General features: G+C 37.7%; 1 protein-coding gene across 5 annotated transcripts in view; it reads left to right on the plus strand.

The window, feature by feature from the left end:
- The window catches only part of MRTFB (myocardin related transcription factor B), an 80343-nt gene that overhangs the window by 33554 nt on the left and 31943 nt on the right, over positions 1–14846 (plus strand). For 4 of the 5 annotated variants that reach the window (XM_030481469.1, XM_030481470.1, XM_030481466.1 and 1 more), the window contains one exon: positions 14474–14539. In XM_030481469.1, the coding sequence (XP_030337329.1) occupies positions 14474–14539 (66 nt within the window). Of the gene's footprint in view, positions 1–1300; positions 1593–14473; positions 14540–14846 lie in introns of those variants that run through there. The other variant, XM_030481468.1, reaches the window with a different exon arrangement.

Here is a 14846-nt window from a genome sequence, read left to right on the forward strand (position 1 = left end):
TATCACTTATGCTGCAAGAGTTTTTCTTATGCCTGTATTTTCAGCTCCTTAGATGTCAAGAAGTTGGTATGGCCTAGTAAACTCACAGCTCCTTTAATATGCAGTTCCAAGTATATGTAGGTCTCCCCTCTCCCAGGAGTGGGAAGACGGGGAGAGTCTTTCAAGCCCTTCTGGCTGTGTCACACAGCCCCACACCCCATGGTATCAACTGCTTGCCCAGAAGCGCACTGTTAAGTTGGAGCGCACCGTTAAGTTGGTGTTGAAGGATTGTCTTGTGAGAAGAGCTAAAGAGGCAAGATGTTTTTTTTTCTAGTTTCCACTTTTAAAAATTCTACATCAGGTGTTTGTTATTGTATATAGATCTTTTCAAATCTGATGCCATAAAAGTGAAGCAGGTTTTCTGAGTGGAGATGTCCTTTATAATTTCAAGGTGAAGGATTTAAATATGAAGTAGGGGTGTGGAAAATACATATGATACCGTTTTAAGACCAAAGCGAAGGGAAAATACACCTGCTAGAGCTACTTGTGTGACAGGTAGTGACTACTTAATTATGTATAGTTTAGTTTATTTAAGTACGTGATTTGCCAACTAGTGTCTGCTGTTCTCTCATGGCCAATGCCAGCTAATTAAAGGGGATCCATTATGCCAAAATCTTCCAGGTTGACGTTGAGGTTGATGACTCATGTACGATAAATGGGATATGCAGTAGAGAGTGGCAGATCAGAAGCTGTGGGAGGAAATACGAAAACTCTTGGGAATAATAAGATGTGTAACTAATGCAAAAGGGAGAATAATAAAATACAATTATTTATCTATTTATTTATTTAGATTATTTACAACAAGGAAGAGAATCTCTCTTACAGTGCAAGGAAAGACATGGCAATAACCAGTGGTTTTCCCACTTGCCACTGCTAGTTAAATGTCTCTGAAACAAGACCTGGGGCTGGGGCAGGGGAAAGGTTCTCCAACATATATCTAAAATGCCAATGTGCAGCTTTGGTTATTGGTGAAACTTAATGAGCAATGAATGTGCCAGTCAGGCAAAGATCAAGTGTTTCTCCTGCCTGCAGCAGTGTTCAGAGCAGTGGGGGCAGGGAGAAGGAAGGGGAAACATGGAGAGAGTCCTCGGCGGTAGCTGGTCTTAGGTATCAGCGAATGCTGCTCCTTCAGCAACTGCTGGATTTATTTTTAACTGCTTGCCTCATTCTTTGTCAGATGATTGACCATCAAGCTGCATATCGAAACACGACTGTGCAGAGGAAGCGAGCGTAGCTGAAGGAAGAGGGGGAGTGGTTGCCTGGGAAAAGAGGCGGGATCGGGAGTTGTGGCAGGCAGCGCCGCACCGCAGCGGGGCCGGGAGATGCCGGCGGTGGCTCCGTGCTGAGCGGACGGAGCGGGAGCGGCGCGCTGCTGCTCACAGACCAGGGCGGATTTTTGTGCTGGATGTTGCCGTTCTAAAGGATTGTCACCATGATCGATAGCTCCAAGAAGCAGCAACAGGGCTTTTCCGAGATCTTACCGGCGGGAGATGTTAAGCCGCTGAAGGAGAAAGAATGCCTTGAGGTGAACAGCCAGAAGAGTCTCAAGGAAGGTCAGTCACTTGCTGGGTGGGGGCAGAAGTGCCAGGCACAGGCAGTTCACCAGCATCCGTGATGAAATATTCAATGTCAGGAAGAGGCTTTGTACATTAAATGAGATGTTGTTCTTCGTCTTAAAAAATTTCTCAAAGCTAAATTTAGAATTTACCTGAGACTGTAAAAACAACGGTGATATCAGCTTGGTAGAAACTGTAGTGTCTTGTTGGAGTAGCACCTAGTGCTGACTTCATGAAGTGCTCTGAAATTGTCCTGCAAATATTGCACAAAGTGCTTCAAAATGTCGCTACTGCAATAAATATAATTAAATTAATGTCGTTAAATATGACACTATTAAAAATAAAACCCCACAAAACTTTAGTTTTAGACGTAAGTTACTACCTCATTTCCAACAGTGCTTTTCTCAGCTACTGGCCTTCTCTAGAATCCCCTTCTCCCCTCATACTTTAAACTGGATTTGATTCTGCGTTCCAGATGTACGCTTTTCAAATTACACTGTGTCTCCTTAAATGGCTGGGTTCAGACCGTGCATTAAATTGATACAATGCACAAGCAGTAGTTTGTAAAATAGCAAGTCTGAGGATATTTGGAGCGTTATTTAAAGCTGACAAATGGTACTACACCAGATTGATTACAGTAGTACTTGTTGGGACTGTGGTGCTAATACTGCTGAGGCAGGGGAGTTGCCTTACTCCTAGCTAGAGGTATTCTTCCAGCTGGCTTGTGGTACGGAGAAGGAAGAGGCCTCCCGAGGTCAGCTGCCAGCCCTGCTCAGCCCGGTCGGTTGACTGGTGCATGTTAACGTACAGGGCTCTTGGGCAGTTCAAGACTCAAACTCCAACTTCTTAATCAGAAACAACCTGTATTTGTAGTAGCAAAATTCCTTCTTTCCTTTTGCAGCACTCTACCTTGGCTTTTACTGCAGATCTCTCTGGATGGTCTGGTGATTCAGAGATTTCTTCCTTGGTGGTGTGGCAAGACTGCTGGTTTTCCCTCGTGTACATGAGATCATGCCTTTCTCAGAATTTAAGTGCTGGATTTTGGTGGAGTTTGTTTGTTTAAATTTGGATCTTAATGTTTAAAATAGCAAAAAGCCCGTTTCATTATTGAATTCAGTACCTGGCAGTTCATTTTTAAAACCTCTTTACTTAGCTCTATACCAGGGCTAGAGAAACCACTGATTTTTATAAAATGTACTGATACTAAAGGTTTCTCCTTGATTGGGAAGATAGATGGTAAGTTGAGTGTTGATGTATGTGGCTGTGGCTGGGAGCATTAACAGTTCTTCTCCCTTTACAGCAGGAAAGTACTGACTGAAAGACAGTGATTGCAGAGAAAAGGCCAACAGGGGCTGCTTTTTCATGGAGTTTGCCTTGCAGCTCTAAACAGGCCCAGTTAAACCTGCTGCTACTGCTCCCTCTGAAGCTCTGTGGGGCTTCAGGAGCAAAGAGAGAAGGCAAGGAAATTGAGAGGGAAAGAGGAGTAAGCATACTGTTGTGGAGAATGCTGTAGGGAAAAACAAAACCTAATGTAAGCTACTAAGAAATAAAGGGAGAAAGACATGTAAAACCTAGCATGGCGGGTAGTGTAGGTGGGCTAATAAGTAACCACAGTAATCATTATCGTCAGTCTTCTTTTAGTATGTCAGTTATGTAGAAAGTGGATGCAAGAATGTACATTACAGTAATGACGGTCTGTCAGAGTAGCAAAAAACCTGCAATTATGGGACACTCGTCCAGTCTAAATTAATGAATATTTTAGAATTTAAATTATTCAGTGCATAAAAGAAGATATAATTTTTTCCCACAATTACTGTCTTTGCCTCCTTTTCTCTGTTCTAGTACCTGTTCTCCATTTTCACTTTTCCCCAGCAAATGTTGCTTATCCTTGTGTCGCTCCTAAGTTCAGCAACCTAGTAATTAAAATAAAGAACCTCTTTTTGAGAGTGTGAATGACTACAGGATCTCCTCTTCCAGCCTTCTCTCTTTCTAAAGCTCAGAAAAAGAAAGCATCTTCTTTCTTGTAGTATATAGAATGAATTATTGAAAACACTGCATATCTGCAGGATTTGCCTCTAGAGAGACTAAAACAGTTTCACCTTTTCAGTTTACAATGTGATAAAATATGTAGCTCAGGTATTTTGTAGATTTTTAAAAATCTGACTGCAGTTGTTTAATTTCATCCTATTTAAATAACACTATGAATAACATTAAACCACTTCTTTTACAGAACAGTATGTTCAAAATTAGCTTGTGGAATTCTCTCGCTTCTTTTTCACCCCTCCTCTCTTTTTCCTTTAATTCAAACCGACGAAGTGACTGATTTTGCACCTTAATCATCAACCCTTTTTTGCTAGGACACAAAAATACTGAACAGTACCATCTGTGAATGGTTAAAACTGCAAAAATTAAAAATGCAATTCTCTTGGCAATGGATGGGGCACATAGAGGTCAAATAAATCAGAAGGTGCTACAGCCTTTGCTTCATAATGTGTTTTGCAGAGGTTTGATAAACGTAAATATCCTGAGAGAGTGCAGTGTGCTTATATCAGCTACGAGTACCTTAGGAGAATTGTTAGGTGCAGTTCTTTTTTACTTGGTATTTTTTTATGAGGAAAACTTTTTGATGGAAATGCAAATCCTGACACTGTCTTCAGCAAATTAATATTAAGGACATTGGAATGTTAGATTACAAGGAGGACTGTTTTCCTTTGCTTGGGCTGATGAATACTCTTAGAAGATACACATTATAGCATCCTGTAGCACAGGAGGAAATCCTCTTAATTACCCTACCTTCTTGTAAACAGCTCATATATTACTATTACATGTTACCTGTTCTATGAAATCAGTTCTTTTATCTGTTTCATCGAAAAGGTAATTTTGATAAGCAAGGAACAAAACCACTTTTGGGCTCTGAGGCTAACTGTACAGTGCTAATTAAACAGTTTTGTCAGAAATTTCTGCAGCATTGACTTCTAATGTCAAGAAGTCTCCAAAACATTTAGAAAATTCTAGTGAAAAGCCTTAAATGAATCAGGACATTACTGTGCATACAGTTACTAAGAAAGAGTATTGTCAACAATGCGTATATTAGCAATTAGGAATGTATTTAGGCTCCAAGTTAGGTGGTTTCTGGCTGAGGAGTGAAGTGAATTTAGGAAGTCTTGCCTTGTATCCTAAATTGTTTTAATATAAAGATTGATGAGCTCCTGCAAGACTGTATGGCCCCACAGAACTCTTGAAGACACAGTATTACATTGGTGAAACAAATCTTTGGTGCTATCTCAGGTGTGATTTAAAAGGAGACTGGATCCCAGTTTGCACCACAGTTTTCATATATTCATCTGAGCTTCAGAGTTGCCACTTGTCTGCAGGAAAACTGTAAGGAAAAACCCCTAATCAGGAAGGAAATTTTCTTTCCACCTTGAAATCTAATTCCTTTCCTGGATTTGTGTTGCTTTTTAATTTTACTGTTTCGTGAGGAACTGGAGACTGGCAAGTGTTGGGAACAGGATACAGGGTGGAATAAGTGAAGCACAGGGATTTCTCAGGTGTTGCTGGAAATGTCTCCACGCTGTCTGGTTAACAGATTACCAGATTTAGTCAGGAAGGATTTCTTCCTTTCCTCCCTTGCAGTCAAATCAATATTGGATGAGAATTGTTTATTTAACAGATTTCCCGCTATTGCTGGCATGTTGAGTATTGGTGATACTCCTGACCTCTGCTGCTCTCCTGCGGTGGCATGTTAGACTTAAAGATTCTACTGCTGGTTTGCCAGTTTTGGTTGGGGTTTGTTGTTTGGAGGTTTTTTGTTTGGTGTTTGTTGGTTAGTTTTTTGGTTTTTTGGTTGGCTTTTTTTTTGGTTTGGTTTGGGTTTTTTTAAGTTTTTAATTTTGTTACATGATGTTTAGAGATGTTTTTATGACCCCTTATCAGTGGCAGTCTATCAGGTATGTTTCTTGAGACAGAGATGATAAGAAAAACAATGGAAAAAAAAGAGTATTATTCCTGTCATCTTAGTTAATAAAGGAAGCACTATAAATTCAGTACACTGATCCTGTGAGGCTGTGTTAAAATTCTTAACTTTATATATTTACTATAAACAGCGTCTTTAATGACAGTAGGATAATTGTATGTCTTACAAGTAAAACAGCCCTTATTCCACAAAATTTTCTTATTCAGTGTAGCACTTAAATGACTAATAAATGTTTGGTAATACCATTATAAGAAGCACATGCTTAAATATTTCGATAAACCAAGGCCACAGTGTATTAATTTGATTTTGTATATAATCTGCATACAATTAGAGGATACAGTGGCTAACCAAGAGTTCTAAGGAAACTTGCTATGGCAACTGCAAGATTTGTGAAAGGTTTTATAAAGGGTGAGGATTAAGACTGCTGCTGTCAAAAGTAGGTGTAGTCCCATCCAGCCGTACCCTGCCTCTTTCTTGTGCTGGCATCAGTAATTGTGCCACCTTGAAGTGAGTAGGATAAGTGAACAGGTATTGCTGAAGACTGTTTATTTCAGTGGTGTTAGTGTTTAACCAGATCAGAGGACCGACCTGTCACACTGCGTCTTTGCCAGCGTTGATGCAACTGAAGCCACTGGGGTTGGAGGGAGGAAGAGACCATTGTCTTTTCATCAGTAATCCTGTCTTAGATCACATTAAGTTGTGAAACATGCTCTGAAACCACTGTCTGTTTGTTTTGTTGCTATGCTGGAGGTTTCTTTCCTCTCACAAAGCATCCAACAAAACATGTAGTTACCTCCGCCTTCTTAATGTAAAGTCCTTCTAATGCAGCAACTTTGCGGTCACTGTAAGCAATCTGACTCAGCCACTGAGCAAGCATCTGCAGAGATCTGATATTGTTGTCTACATGCCATTGCTTACGTCCCAGTTTGCCATCAGGCAACTTGGTGTAAATCCACCTTCCTCAGTGTTGTGAATTAACGTGTAATCTCATGAGTTGGAGGATCTGCTTGGGTATGCTTTTTGTTGCTGGCTCTTCTGTGCCTAGGAAAAGCATGGAAAATGGAGGTAATACCTTCTCGAGAGGGCTTGGCTGGCAATCATCTGTCATCAGTGTAATGTGCTCCAAATTGTCACAAAGCAAGACTGTAGTAGATGCAGAATTTGAATGCAAGTTCCTGAGTGCCTGGACAGAACACTGCTTGCCTGATGGCAGTATTTGAGGAAATGCACATTATTTTTAAAAAAATCAGAAGCCTTTACTAAGCTGAGGAACATTTGCAGATTTAGAAAATGTAGTTATTGTTAATAAACTTAAGGTATGCAATTTTACAGAATACTTGGAATGTAAGCTTTAGTTTATTCAGACTCGCCACCCCAGATGGCAGTGATTTTTCTCATTTTAAAGATTCAAACAGAATTGTGAAAAGTATAGATCTTGCTTTTTACATATAGATGTGCATATATATATTCATCCCAGCAGACATTCGGGTAATTTGTTTGGAGGCTCTTGTATGTTCTGGCTTGTTTCTAAGCAACATGTTCCATAGTGATAGGATACAATAGAGATTGTCTTATATCCTAGTCATTAAAGCTTCTCAACTGATGATATTTTTGTGCTTTTATGTTTTTGTTTTAAATGTGAAGTTTACAGTTAGCTCATTCTCATCTCGCTTTTCATTTTCTACTTTCAGTGTGATGATGATACTTCTGGAAATAGTTATGTATACATCATTACTGGCTTACAGACACAAGCTTTAAATCACAGTGATGGAATTGAAAATATTGGAGGTTCTGCAGGGTTTCCCTGCAGAATTCTGAAGAGATTATCTGAAATGGCCCTCAGGAGTCTCCACTCCTGTAAATGTAAAGCACTCACATGCTTTACATTTATCCAGAACATTTCTAAGCTGAAATGAAAGTATGACCGAAGAATTGCTTAAAATGAATATGCATCAGAGGCTGTTTCACTTGTCTTAATTATTTTGGATATAGTCTTAGCAGAAAAATCACATATACAATAATGGAAAAAAAGAACATTAGAAGTATAGAAAAGAGATTTTTTTTTTTAAATAATATATTTTCTTTCTTAAAATTATATCCTGGCATACATTAAAGTTTTGAAGACTGAACCCAGTATAAAACATTCATTCATGTTTAGATGATGTTTCATTTCTTTAATGATGTATTGGTTTTGTTTTAATATTTAACACTGTCTCACCATCTTCAGGCCGATAGAAGGCAAGTACCACAATTTTAAATGCATCTTATCTTTAAACACTGTACAATTTACTTTGAATCACTTCCAGCAAATTACAGGTGGCTAAATATTTTCATGGCTTTTCCCTCTCTTTGTCATGCCATATAAATGAAAATAACATTGTTATCAAATTTCTGACTTCTGACACCTGTGGAATGAGGAATGCCAGGTGTAAACTAGCCACCATATTCCATAACCTTCCTGAAACATGTACCTTTCATGTCACCTGCTCTGTCTTTTAGTTATTATACAAAACATTTTTTATTAATTTTTAGTTGTATTCATAGAACAAATATTAGTTGAAGAGATTAACCTTTTTATCTCAGTAAAGCATGTAATGAATTATAAATAGAGTACAACACCCCATATAGAATTGAGGGAGAAACAGCCACGACTCAGGAGGAAGCAAAACATCTGTCTCAGGGAAATTAGTGTAAATTCTGCTGTTTAGAAGATGACATGTAAACTTTTTAAGTCTGAGCAGATGGTGTTTGGGGGTGCAAAGGTAACTGATAGAGGCACAGAGTTAAGTACTCAAGACTTGATCTCTGCAGTTCTGTAACTGTTGCCCTGTGCTGTGAGGTTGGTGCAGAATTCTAATACAAAACTGATGCTTAGATCACTTGTATAGTTCACCTACCATCTGATAAAATACTCTCCTACTTTACTGCCACCCTGCCGTTCATATACTTGTATTATAGTCCTAATGCCAAATAACTAGTTTTAAATTACTTCAGATCGAAAGTACAAGAGAATAGTTCATCTCCTGCAGCAGGGCTCCATTGCAACTACAACATCTGGTGGTAACATCTATTCCTCTGTGTTTCAGCCTCATCATGTTAGAGACGTTGGTTGCATGAAGGCTGTTTGAAGCTGGCAGAAAGCAATGGAGTCTTTCTGTGCAAGAGCTTTAGTTCAAAGGGAACGCCCTTTTTCCAGCACTATCTGTTTCCATGGCAGCCCGCCTGCTGCCTGCGCTGGAGTTCCGACCGCTCTTGGAAATTTCCAAGGCAGGATGCAGGAATGTTGGACATTACATTTTCCCATTTTTACTTGCAGCTTTAAGGGTTTAAATAGGTAATATCCACTGGATTTTAACTGTGGAAGAAATAAAGAAAAGATCATATACAGAACATAAACATATCTTGATGCATTATTTTTCTTGTTGCTGTTATTGGAAAGAACTGTGTGCTGTTGGATGAACCCCTTCCCCATGGGTTAGTGTGTTTCAGCTGTGTAACTGTTAAATGGCAACCACTATTTGCTGTTTCCTAGCACCTTCTCTAAAAAGATAAAATTCATATTTGATTTTAAATTAATAGGATATGTAATTAACTGTGTTAGATGTGGAATTATTATTGCTGGAACTGTGCACAGTATGAGTTCTGGGTTTTTTTCAAGACAAGAAGCAGTGGTGAAAGCTTGTCAATCGGTGTAGATAGCATTGTTCCTGCAGGACAACTATCAATTTATTTTTGGCCTCTTTACATTCCAGTGCCTGTGATTATATGGTACTACTTTGAGACATCTTTTTCCATAGGATACAAATTACAGATTTGTAACAGAAATCACTTGCTCAACTTTAATAATAGCTGCTTGTTCTAAGTTAGGATTTAATAGTAGACTTTATTTTCACTTATTCTACCATTCACACTGAGTGAGACCTGACTGGACTGCTCTGTGTTTCTTACCTTTCAGAGGGTCTTACACAGAATGTGATGTGGACTTCCTCAAGTGCCTACCCATGCCAGCTTTAATGCACCCAAACCAGCATAGTGCTTCAGCAAGCTATTGAGGATCTGCTTGGTTTGGTTATTAATCTGTATGCCCCTTTAGGGCATAGCGCACGTGAACCTGAACAGTACTCACTGTTTGGAAACAAAGCCGTTAACTTAATAAAATCTACTGCTATATAGAAATATATTTCAAAATAATAAAGTGCACTGGTTAACAGATAACTTCTTTTGCGTACCATCCTCTCCATTCCCTTGATACAGAAGCATTGATTCCACGCGATTCTAACACTGGAAGAAACTGTAAGAAAGAGTGGGAGCAGCAGGCTCTGGCACTCAGTTTTTCAGGTGCTGAAAATTCTGTACCTCCAGTAAAGTCAGAAGATGCCTACTGACTTTATGAAAGTCAGCTAACCTGATGTTCTTATTTTGAGGAGGGATTATGCTTTTTGGTTTCTTCAGTACTTATTAAATAAGCTATCTAAGATTTATTGATCATTTTATTGACTGAAGAGAACATATGGAAATTTTGGAATCTCTTCACCTGGCGTTAGTGTTACTCTTAAAATCATACACTGACTTGAAAATAAAAAAGAATACCCTCCCTTCCCCCTCAGTCAAAACAGGAGCTTGACAGACCTTTCTGTGCATGGCTTTTATTCAGAAGCAGTTCAAAGACAATTTCTTAGAGTTGCAGTGATGTGAAGGGGGATTCCTGCCAGATAATGTTAAGTGCAAAATGTTTGTGCTTTTAATAACTAGATTTGCTCAGTGGTGTTAACATAGCTCTTCTTTTTCACATACACTTTAAAAAGAACATTATTACTGACATTAGTTGTGTTTAACATATCTAAACCTTTTTCAATTCTGGGCCTTTATTTTGGAGATCATCTTCTGTGATTTTAGATGTTATGCAAGTAACTGCCTAATGCCTAATTTAAAAAATGTAAAAGAGAGAGGTAAACTATTCGGAAACAAGCTGAATGGGTTTACCCCGATAAGAACAATCTGTTAAACACAATGTTTGAGTAAGTATCACCCCATGGGGAACTTTGTTTTGTAGTCCCTCATGTCTTTTGAATTCTCTTTTCCCCAGATTCCACATTGGTTTGTCTGAAAATGGTTCTTTTTAATCAAGGGGGGGAGGTGGGAGGGAACAACCAAACAAACAAAAAACCCCACCACTCCAAAAAAAAACCAAAACAACAAAACACTAGAATAAATAGCACAGTATAATAAAGTCTTTAGATTTTTTTGGAAGTTGTGTCCTCTGATCTCATCCTTATTAGATTTACCTCTTTGTGTATTACTGACTGTTGCAGAAATTTCTGGCTATATGGATTTCTATGTATATGATAAGGAAAGTGTATTAGGTTTAATTACATTAGATTTAAACCAGCCTGCATTCCAATCTGTAGGATGTTTCTCACTGAAATACAGCAGCGGTTCTTTGCCAAAAGAATTACGAAGTGTTACCATTTCTTCCTTAGAAACGTCTCTGCTTTTTACTTTTTGTTGCTGTGGGGGCTAAAAGTATTTTAGGTCCTTATGTCTTTTATTAAGAGATAAGTATTAGGGTTTTTTCCCCATCTGTTTGCTTTGGAAAAGCAAAAGTCTGGGGGTTTTGTTTTCAGCTTTTAAACATCAAAAAATAATATATTTAGGATTTTTATTCACAATTACTTTCGGTTAAGAAACGTCGTTAATAATATGTTCAACTGCTTAATATTTATTTAAACAAAAAACAAAAATTCAGGCACCCAAAATTAATTTTTTAAACTTCATAATTTGGGGGTTGTTCACAAAAGCAAACATCTGGTTTTCATCCAGCTTTGTTTCTGTTTAACTTCCTTGCTCTGGTCAAGTCAATCTTCAATGATTATCTTATACCAGCTTTCTAACCATGAGTCATCTCTTCTTTAGTATTCCCACTGCAGTGCTCCCCTATTAGTCATGCTAGAGGCTGTTCTTTCTTTACTATGTAATATAGAAATTCCTGATATGTGTTTAATAAGTGAATAACTGCACGTTCTATGTCTTCTATAGCTCTTGTTTTTTCAGTCCTCCCACAGTTTTTATGACCTGTCCAGACACACATGGGACAACTTCAGAATCATCCCTTACTTGCTTTGTGATGCCCAGTGTAGATTAATAGATGGTGGGTAGGCAAGTAGTGTTATGAGAGACCATAATTATTTGTTAGATATATTTTTGCTAAAAATATGCTAAAGCTTCACACGTGGCTGTATATGGCTTATGTGCAGGTACGTTCTTACTGTTCTTCTCATCCTTCTGCTATAGTCCGCTGTGTATTCTCTCAGTTTCAAAGCTTAAGCCAAACATCTGATCATAATTGAAGCCACAAATTACTTAAAAATACTAATTCTGAGTTACTTACTGTGTCTGATGACATGTATCAGCTCTGCCCTGGACATAACTGATGTTGGAGCAGGTCATTTTTCTTGGAAGACCTTGAAAGAGCCTGAAATAAAGAGGCATATGTTTAAAACTGACTTGTAACTAGGTAAAAGGTTTGGTAGACACATTCGTAGTGTGTTCAGTGTTCTAAGAAAGCCAAATTTAAGTATGGTGTAAATTTGGACCAAAGACAGCTGTATAGCATGGATGAGATTCCTGCCCAGAGCAGGACATGCTTTTTAACCCTTTCCATAGCTTCCCAGTTGTGTAAAAAAAAAAAACATAGTTTGAACGAAGAACAGAAGAAAGTCAAAAATACTGAGTGTGACATACGGTAGTCTTGTCATGCTGTTTAGAAATTGGCTCTCACATCATTTGGATGTGTAAAACTTATTTAAGATGTTTAAAGGGATTGCCTGTTTAGTTTTAAGACTAACTCTGAGCTGTCTTGATTTTACGGTTGTAAGCAAGAGAACCCAAAACAAAAACATACTAAGAGTTTGCTTTCCTGTAAACATCATACAATTAGTGAATTTCTCAGTGCTTTGTGCTAGTGCAGCTGCAGGGATAGAAGCTTAACAGCATAACATTGTATCATATGCTTAAAGTGTATTTCCATTGAAATGTGCATTTCTTGAATGAGCCAAGTCCTGACCAGTACATTATTTTTCTTAATTCACACTTATTTGTATAAAGCTTGCGGACTTTTGGATGCACAGTTGCCTAAATGTGTGTTTGCATACACTTATCTGCGTTTTTGGGAGTGGATTAGACCAATGAGACTTAGAAACCCATATGGTTTTCTACATAAAGACTTGAACTTTCTCTACCCATGCTCTGAACTTAATGCTACACCATACACCAAACCTGACCTAGGAAATGCTGCTGAAAGGAGTGTAACAGCATCATTTGAGTTGGTTCAAGACTTCAGGCAACATAAGTTTGCATTTACTAGTAAGAGCTACTGTTAGAAGAGGTCATGGGTTACCTGGAGCCACATGAAATTAAGGGAGAGCAAAAGTAAATAATTGAAACTATTATAAAATAAGTCTTCCCTTAACTTTTTGTAGTTATTTAATATTACTTGGAAAATACAATTCATTACTCAAAGCAGGTATTTTCAAGTTTCCAGAAAACTCAATACATTTTGAATGACTTTCCATTAATTTACATTTTACTGTTGTTACTTTTGTATTCTCCCATCTCTGTCCTTTGTAATTTACAATATTGTAAAGTCTGAACAGACCTGCTGTGCCACAGCCCTGAAATGTTTGTATTTAAGTTCTCAATGTTTGTGTGATACAAGAAAATAATGTCCTTGTTTTCAGGACTTGCTATTCCTGGTCTTAATGCTTTAGCCAGAGGAGTATCCTTCCTGTACTGTAGAACAGGAAATAAGCTGGTTCCTTTTAACTTCTGAAAACAATGAACTTAGCCTAATTTTTTAGAAATTACATTCATTTTGATGTTTTGGACAATGCATTAGTTTGTTTTGCTTCCTTGTGAAACACAATGGGAACAGCATGCCATACATAATCATACATCCATAATATTAAGGCAAAATTAAAGAAGGTAAATATTACATCTTTAGTATTTTTTTTCTTGACCATCTCTTGTTCAAAAGATTAAATCTCACATTAGGGTAATGTCTGTCTGTATCTAAGAAATAATGAAGTACTGTGGTAAATTGATAAAGAAACATGGGAAGGGAACAACAGAAGAAACAAGTTCCTATTTTATGTTGGGTTTTTTTCTGGGTACATTTACAAAAAAACCCCTCATCTATATCTCGATTAAGTGGGAAACAGCATTTTCTGGTGTTTGGAGAGAGGATAAGGTCTGTTCCTGTTGTTCTGGTGTTTTAAAAAAAGCCAGGTGAAATCTGTTTTCTCTTCAGTTTCTCATGTTTCAGCAGGATTTATTTAAATGTACAATAAGCCTTTATATATATATTAAAAAAAACCCCATACCTTTCCTTTTAAAATCCTCTGCCAACATAATTTCTGCGAACATATGTTCCAGCATAGTGCAGTCATGTAAGCTTGGTTGAAGACATGTAAGAAGGCTATATAATCATTAGGTGTTGCAGTTTATAGTATAAAATCTTTATACCTCACTATGTTTTCTTGAATCTGTTCTCTGAGTAGTGTTACAAGGGGAATAAAAAATTCCTAGATACAGATGGATACTTAATACCTCTTATGACGCCTAGCTGATAGAAGAAGTGGATGTATGTATGAAATGCAGTCCCTTTATCAGGTGTGACCAAAAAGCAGCAAATTCCAATATAACTAGGGGTTGGAAGCAGTCACTCCTAACTATGTTAATAGCAGTTGCTCCTTAATGGTGGCTGGGTTAGAGGTTACTTTCAGGTCTGAATACATACAGAAAAAAAAATATTACTGAAGTTGCAATACAGTATCTTTTGAATTCTTTGTACTTTCAGAGGGATAGTGTGCTTACAGATGAATGAATGATTGTTTTCTTTTGTCAGTACTTCAGCTGAGACTACAACAAAGACGGACACGAGAACAGCTGGTGGACCAGGGCATCATGCCACGTAAGACATTATTTCTAGTCATTTGTATTACTGTACTATATTAATTATGGACTGAATATATAAAATAATGAAGATCAGCATTTCTGTGAGAATCATTAAAAATAACTTTACTATTTGAAAAGACTTGAGATCCTTTTGGTAATCTAAATGAGCATGCAGTAGATTCATCATGCCCACCTAATGTTTCAGTTAAAATAGCCATTGTGATGGAAATGCAAGGATTTGCAGACATAGTCTGATTCTCCTTTTATCTTCTCTCTTTAAATTCTGACGAATCTTACTGAAATAAATGGGATTATATAAATGA

This window comes from Strigops habroptila, chromosome 4 (genome assembly GCF_004027225.2).
Source record: "Strigops habroptila isolate Jane chromosome 4, bStrHab1.2.pri, whole genome shotgun sequence".
NCBI lineage: Eukaryota > Metazoa > Chordata > Aves > Psittaciformes > Psittacidae > Strigops > Strigops habroptila.